Consider the following 8008-nt stretch of genomic DNA (forward strand, 5'->3'; position numbering starts at 1 on the left):
TTTGTGTCACTAAAGGTCATTTATCAAATTCTAGTAATGTTTTAGTCACATATTAACTAAAAGTTATCACAAAATGTCACCAACATGTGACTATAAGTGTTTTATGATAACAGTTTAATTTCATATGACTAATTAATGATCTTGAATATAAAAGAATAACAGCATGTGACTGTAAGTATTGTATTATGACATTTAAAAAATACATGTAACTAAAAGTATTTTATAGTGATGTTTTAATTTTTATGTGTATCTAAACGTAAAAAAATAGTAACAAAAAAACATGTCCTTATAAGTGGTTTATGGTGACAGTGTTGGAAAATGAAACCAATATTTGGAGGAAATTCAATTTTTTCCTGTCATTCCAATTTTCCCACTTTACTAAAATTTTAATATTTATTCCCTCTTTACCAAAACTTAAACATTTTTATTTCCTTCTTTTTCAATAAAAAAGTAGACCTAATCCCCTCTAACTCTATCTTTGTCGTTGTCTCCACAAAAAACCTTGGATGAGCCCCTTTTTTTCTCATAAGCGGTTATTGAAGCTAAGCCATCGATTTCATCTTTGGATACAGAAACATAGATCAATTGACGGCATCCTCTCAACTCCTCCAATTCTGTCATTGTCGTCGTCTCCACAAAAAACCTTACGTTGTCGCTCCTTCTCCTCATTGTCCTCGGCCGTCATTCCTTCTCCTCCGACATCCTCAGCTCCTCCAAAATCCCTCTGACATCAGATCCTATTGATTGCAAAATAGTCATCGATTTTACCCTTGATGATAATCACGATCGGGTTTTTTTCCCTTAAAATCGTAGAGCGATTGATATGAGGCGTCATGCATTGGATTCTTTTGTTAATAGGATTCCATTCCATCGATTTCGGGTCTATCTGCTCCAAAGAATTTCACGGTTTATATGTATGTTGTTACTCGATTTCATTTTTTCTTCATGTGCGTTGATTTCAATTTCATTGTTGAATTGTAGAGAAAAAGAAGTAGAAACTTTTGGAAATAATAGTTGGACTCGAACAAGCTGAAGCTCTGGTATCATATTTACATGTTATTGCTACGAAATACTTCCTCATATACACATTACAGATAAAATTTATCTTTTTATATTGCTTTAGATATGCAAAATGGATCTTAAGGCGAGAAGCTTGAAGCCAAATGTGAAAGCTGTGCTCCTTGCCAAACTAAGGGAATGCAAATCTGATCTGAATAATTTGAAGAGTGAAGTTAAACGACTTGCATCAGACAACATAAACCAGGCTGCAAGAGATGATTTGTTGGAATCAAGAATGATAGATGCATCATTGGTATGCAAGTTTTGTTATTATTTAGTTGAAATGAAAATTTACTTTTCAAAATTACATCTGTCTTAAAATGGAACATGAACATTTAATATAATCGATATGTAGGAGTTATTAAATGTTAAAAAGGGGGTAAATGCATGAAGTAGCAATCTAGTTTTTAATGTTTAGTAATCATGTATAAGCAGGGGTAATAAGGTATTGTAGTTGTTTATTTGATCCAAATAATGATTTTACTTAAAAATTATGGTAGCAGAGAACTATTAGAGGATAAAGGAGTTGTTATGGTGCTGGAGTTCCTTTGAGTATTATCCATTTCAGTTTGGTGAGAGTTCTTGTGGGGATATGTTGATGTTGTTCTTGTTCTGGACATGTATTAACCATCGAGGTACTGAACTCCCTTCCTTTATGATTTTATTGATTTTCTTGTTTGTTAATTTAAGGCTTCAAATATGTAGGCATATGTTGATGTTGTTCTTGATCTTGGTCTGGCATAACATTTCATCACACCTACAACAGGATAGACTTCCATAGGTATAAACATGGCAACTCCGACATTGAGATTACAAAAGGGTTGTTTTTATCCTTTTTATTTACTAACCTATATTAAAATTGGAATGAAATTGTGAATTCCAACACATAATGGAAAAGGAATGGGCTTACAGGAAATCATGTGAAGTATTCTAGAACTGATGCTTTATTGGTCACTATATTATCCTTCTTTCAAGTTTTTCCTGCTTCAACATTGTACATTTATAAATATTACCAATTTATAACTTATTCTTGCATTTTGCGATGAATAATTATGGTGTGTTCAAATAGGAAACAATCTTGCATTTGTTAATGATTTACCTATGTGGTGGATGTTGTTGATTACCGTATGCTAAACATTTTCACCCCTAGGGGTGAAAGTAAGTACGACTCATGTATTGGATCATATATATATATATATATATATATATATATATATATATATATATATATATATATATATATATATATATAATAGAAATGTACTTTCGTTGTTTAAAGTTGTTAAAAATACATAGTTTTTAATTTCTCTTTCTTCTTCTCACATGCCACTGATTTACAACGGTGACAAACACAACTTAAATAACAATTGGCAAATTTTATGAGATAATTTAATACTCGGTAATCCAACAAATGTCATTTTTTTAATAACTAAATTGTTAAGCATTTATTACATTTTATATATATGTAATTGTATCAGACATTTTTCATGTATTAGACAATTTGTATAGTATGTCTATTAATTTAAGTTGTTTATCATAATAACGTACATGATGTTAATTGAACAATATTTGGCATAAAATGATTCTAAGTTCAATGCTAGTCCTGACAAACAAAAAAGTGTGATTGAATGTAAATAATACTCACTGTTTAATCTATTATGTGTCATTAAAAGTCAATAATATCTATGGCAAACAAAAAAATGTGTGACTAAAAGTAGTTTATAGTCATGGGTTAATATATTACGTGTCACTAAAAGTCAATAGTAGTCATGACAAACAAAAAAAACATGTGACAAATTGTCGTTTATGGTCACCGTTTAATAAAAGATCTGTTATTAGAAATCAATAGTAGTCATGACAAAAGAACGAAACGTGTGACTAAAAGTAGTTTATGTTCATGGTTTAATATATTACGTGTCACTGAAAGTCAAGAATAATAATAACAAATGAAAAAACATGTGACTAATACTACTTTATGATCATGTTTTAATATATTACGTGTCACTAAAAACTAACAATATTCATGAAAACAAAATAACTTGTGAGGCAAAATAGTTTATATTGAAGGTTATAAAAAATTGATTAAATAAAACTATAAAAAATGTCATCTTATGGTGACGGGTTTTACCTATAGTAAAGGTTTTTATAGGTTATAGTCACCACAATTATGTCACCATAACTTACCTTTAAAGATGCAACATTTTCTTACACATTGAATGAAAAAAAAACCGTTATAAAATGTCTGTATTGACATGTTTTTTGCGTGACCAAATACCAGTTTTGTATTAATTATAGCTCTTTTCATAAGAAATACTACATAAATCTCAACTCTAAAAACTTGCTAAGAAAGTACATCAGTACATGAAATGACCATCTATCACCAAATTAGTTCAAGTTTGACTTAACTCATAATACCCCAAAGCTTCGACTAGTAGAAGTTACTAAGAAATTTGAGAAGAGAAAAACCAAGCTTCGACTAGGTAACGCTTCTTGGTAGCTAGTGTAATAACAACACCAATGAATTCCTTGTGTAAGAGGCCCATAAGCAAAACGACCTAAAGTCAGTCTTTAATATCCTATATGCCACAAAAATACAAATAACTTTAAAAAAAAATTAATTATCAGATTCAAATTAATTTTAGCAGTTGAGTCCAATGCAATACGCCAATACAAACGGGCACCAACAAATATAACCAAACTGCCTGGCGAAATCTAATAACGGCAAGGGGACGTGGCCCACTTTCACTGGGCCCACCTAGTAATTCAACTTCAACCCCATTTTTTAGTCTCGCATCCTTCCCTCGAATCCCAACCCTGAATAGTAGAAAAACAATCGCCACGGCTACTACCACCGCTACTGCCGCCGTTGGGACCTGCCGCTGCTGCTATCAGAATCTCGCTGTCAAGGTTTTGGAGACTTTTCTTTCTCAGCAGCTCTTAATCTCTTTAGGTACAAAATTATTAATTTTATAATCAATTCTCCTTTTACTTATAAATTATTGTATATTACTATTAAAGTATTTGTTAGGTGCTGTTAATTGAAATTTGTTAGTTGTTAAATATTAACTGTTAATGGTTTGTTGATTATTAATTATTTGTGGTAAAGTTATTGTTAGTAGCAATTTCTGTTGTTTTAGTTATTAATGGTTATGCAACAAAACAAACTGATAGGGTTAGAGACATTTCTTTTAGGCCATGATAGGGATGTTTGGGGTTGCTCTTATATAAACAGCTTGTATATTAGAATTATTATTATTTCTGTTAAAGTGTTTATTAACTTATTTGATACCAAAAGAAAGTTAAAAAAAGGAATTAGTTTATATGGTACGTAAGCACAATAGCTATTAAATTATTTTTTAGTATTTGTCAAGTTATGCTTATTAATATAAAATAACAAAAGAAGGGTAAAAAGATAATTTGGTAGGTGCAATTTTCTTCATGAGAAAAGAAGACCGGGGATATGATCCAAATCATTTTTCATGGTTGAAACATTGGTATAAAACAAATTAGTTTTCACATAGAATAATGACTTCCAGTTAGATTATAAGAGGTACAAATAACTTATATACAACAATTTTATTGACGGTTAATTGATACTTATTAATTATTGTGTTATCCGTTGATTGTTACTCATTGATTATTGTATTATTTATATATTAATTAATTTTTATTTTATTTTATATTATGTTAATAATATTGTAACCAGGCTCAATATTGTTTTGGATCCACCATGCCACCATCCACCACTACCAAGACTAAGAAAATTATGTCTTTTCTCGATTCATGCATGGAAGACTTACCTGTACATGTCATGGACAATATTCTCTCAAGACTCCCAATCAAGACGATCATCCGTTGCAAGTGTGTCTGCAAGAAATGGCTGGATCACATTTCCGATTCTTACTTTGCCAATATTCAACTCTCAAGATCACCTACAGGTCTCATGATTCATTCTGAAAATAACAAATTCGGTCACCCTTCACCGGGCTTATTGAACTGGATTGAGGTTGAAGACAAATTTGATCACCACCATTTACACCATGACCCTGTCATGAACCTTGACCTTAATCTTACATCCATTTTCCAAAAGTCTCAAATAAAGCTGGTGGGGTCAGTCAATGGTTTGCTCTGTTTGTGGCAATATGCTCCTGAAAGTGATAACACCTACATATGCAATCCAATCACCAGAGAATATATGATCCTCCCTAGGCAACAATACTATAGAGAAAGTATTGCAATAATTGTTTATTGTTTTGGTGTCGGCTCACTTACACGGGAATACAAAGTGATACGGATTTTCCAAGGGAATATACCTCATGATCCTACCTCAAAATCTCGGCCAAGCCTAGTAGAAGCTGAGGTCTACACCCTTGGCACTGGCGAATGGAGAAGTCTAGGTCATGCACCGTATTTGCTTAAAGGATTCCATGGGCCATTTTTGAACGGGCATGCTCATTGGATTGTTGTTGACGAGGATTCCCCTGAAAAACTTTGTGCTTTTGATTTTGACAATGAGACATTTGAGTTGTTCCCATCTCCTCCATCCGAAGCTAGAGACAAAAGTTGGATTTATAAAAGTGTGGGAGTCTTAAAGGGTTGTTTATGTCAATGTGATACCTACGATTCTAAATTCACAGTTTGGGTGATGAAGGAATATGGGATCAAGAAATCTTGGTACAAAGAGTTGGTGATGCAGCAAAGTATCAACCCTAATCATGATTTACTCACAATGGAAACCATGTATATAATTAAAGGTTTAAAAGATGGAACTATTTTGATGGCATCTTGTCGAAGCAACCTACACGCTTACTGTCCTCGGAGGAAAATAGTCATAGACACAGAAAGATTTGACTACAACATGGAAGGATATACTTATCGTCCTAGCTTTCATAGACTCCACAACTTCAAACACGAGAGAGTTCATAAGTTCTAAAGGTCAAGAAAAATTCTATAGTGAATATGCATTGTCATTTTTGTATCAAATTGTCCTTCGAGTTCAGTATGTTACTTTTGTCTTCTAAATTTTATCAAGTGATTTACTATGGTTTTGCAAAAGTGATTTTAATCTTGAAGCTATTTTCGAAACTTCTCAAATACTTCCAGTTGGCTTCGTTCATGTTCCCCGTATTTAATTGTTGATGACACCCCATTAGCATTTGTAAAATCCAATGTGTGACACAGTAACATAACTACACCAGCTTGCAAAGATGTCAAAGAAATTAACAAGTTGAGAGAAATTCCTATTCCAGATGAAAGATCAAAGCCAAGAACTGTGAAGCTCACTCAAATGCATTGAAACGTTTCAAGATTAATAAAGCAAATATATTTATCATATTATCAACGAGTTTGAAAGAAAATTAATTAATCAAATCTTTGTAACTTCGATTTGTTGAAGTATAACCCTTTCATTTGCATGGATTCACCATGCATATCTATATCTTTTACGTTTATGCCCTTGTGTTTATTGTCCAGTTTTGTTTATTTACTTGATATCCTTGTAGTGGGTAGTTTCTATTAGTTTCCATGTCATGTGTTAATGGGGTAGTCACCTTCTGTACTTTCGGTTTATGTAAGCCTTATGGCAGCCTAATTGTATTCGATTCAATTAGAGTGTAATATACACAACGTTGTGTAAGCTGTTCATTTGTGAGTGTAACTCAATTCCATGTTCGGTTGATTCTCCCATTCATATGAGCGGCCACTCCCTCTTTTTTCTCATCCTCTAATTTCTGAAGTGTGGTGTGGGCGTGTAAGATGTGTGGTGGTGAAGGTCAAGGGGTATCCGGTGGTGGTCTGCGGCGGGGTTCCACCTGTGATGGTAGTGGTTAGTGGCGGTAGGTCTCTCTCACGACCTGTGTCTATTGTTCTTTCTCTCTTGATCTTTGCGGTAGGTGGCCGACACCGGAAGTGGGTTTATGGTTATGGTTGGATTAAATATTGAATGTATTATGTTAAAAGACTGTTTTGATTAATGTTAACATTGTAGAGCACACATCCAAATGGGGCTTAACAAATAACAAAATATACAACAGCAAGACCAGTTGTGTTGCTTCTGTACACGAAGGAAAAAAAAAAAGTGTAAGTGTGTGTGTGTGTGTGTGGGGGGGGGGGGGGGGGGGGGGGGGAGTGGGTAAAGCAGAGCAAAGCATGTAATTTTCTTCTATTATTCTTGATTAAAACAGCAACAGAGTTACAGAGGTAAACAAATAAATAGCCAAAATCATCCTAAGAACTTGGAACTTCTCCCCTCTAATAGTCTACTGTCAAGCATGGCTTTTTACTAATTAAAACACCTAAAAAGGACTAAACTACCCCTAAATGAAAACTTAGTTCTGAACTAGTTTAGATTAAATTAACATTTTAGAACACGAAAATCGATTAACCCAACAATCACCTCCTTAATCGGTTTCTTGATACCATTCGTTCACAACAATGTTTAATCACATTCTTTTCGAACCATCTCTATTCTCGACCTTTCCCCGACACTCGGCCTCCACCTCTGTCATATGTGTATGTGTCAGGTAATCTAGAAATGGTTTGTGGCTTAATTTGGGTTATAGGTAAATGGTTAGTTTTTTGATTTGTCTTATTTACTGATTGAACAAAGAAAGAAGGATAGAAGGCTTTGACTGAGTCACAAGCATGTGCACATTAGATAATTGAAGGAGGCTTCTAACCCAGTGACGTTATCAGGTGTTGAATTCCCTCTTTGAGGTCGAAAGTTCAAGTCTCGTTGTGAATATAGGTGGAATTAGGTGTGTTAGTTTAGGAGTAGATTCGATTTGCCGTCCAAAAAAAATAATAAATAAATTGAAAGAGGCATGTCGGGAATAGTTCAACCTTTTTACCGATTCTTTAGCTTAGTATTTAATTTTATTCTTTTCTTTTGTTCCCACTTGATGACGTATGGAAAGCTACATGTAGCCTTTATGTGATATGAATAATAAGA

General features: G+C 33.3%; 1 protein-coding gene and 1 long non-coding RNA gene across 2 annotated transcripts; both read left to right on the plus strand.

Annotated features, from left to right (window-relative positions):
• The first annotated feature begins 975 nt into the window (after window positions 1-975).
• LOC145136375 (uncharacterized) lies at window positions 976-1960 on the plus strand. The gene is made up of 4 exons (XR_013720424.1): window positions 976-1040; window positions 1124-1312; window positions 1563-1694; window positions 1765-1960. It is a non-coding gene; the product is annotated as an uncharacterized LOC145136375 (long non-coding RNA).
• A 1970-nt stretch (window positions 1961-3930) lies between these two features.
• Window positions 3931-6013, plus strand: LOC145141028 (F-box protein At3g07870-like). The gene is made up of 2 exons (XM_079074387.1): window positions 3931-4009; window positions 4766-6013. Exon 2 carries the CDS (start codon window positions 4790-4792, stop codon window positions 5990-5992), a length of 1203 nt encoding a protein of 400 aa, XP_078930513.1. The 5' UTR covers window positions 3931-4009; window positions 4766-4789; the 3' UTR covers window positions 5993-6013.
• The last annotated feature ends 1995 nt before the right edge of the window (window positions 6014-8008 follow it).

The sequence above is a fragment of the Lactuca virosa genome, chromosome 9, assembly GCF_052849685.1.
Source record: "Lactuca virosa cultivar CGN04683 chromosome 9, Lactuca_virosa_CGN04683_v6, whole genome shotgun sequence".
NCBI lineage: Eukaryota > Viridiplantae > Streptophyta > Magnoliopsida > Asterales > Asteraceae > Lactuca > Lactuca virosa.

What these genes read in the sequence shown, in the direction of transcription:
- LOC145141028 (XM_079074387.1), top strand. Translation starts at nt 4,790, where the DNA reads ATGCCACCATCCACCACTACCAAGACTAAGAAAATTATGTCTTTTCTC.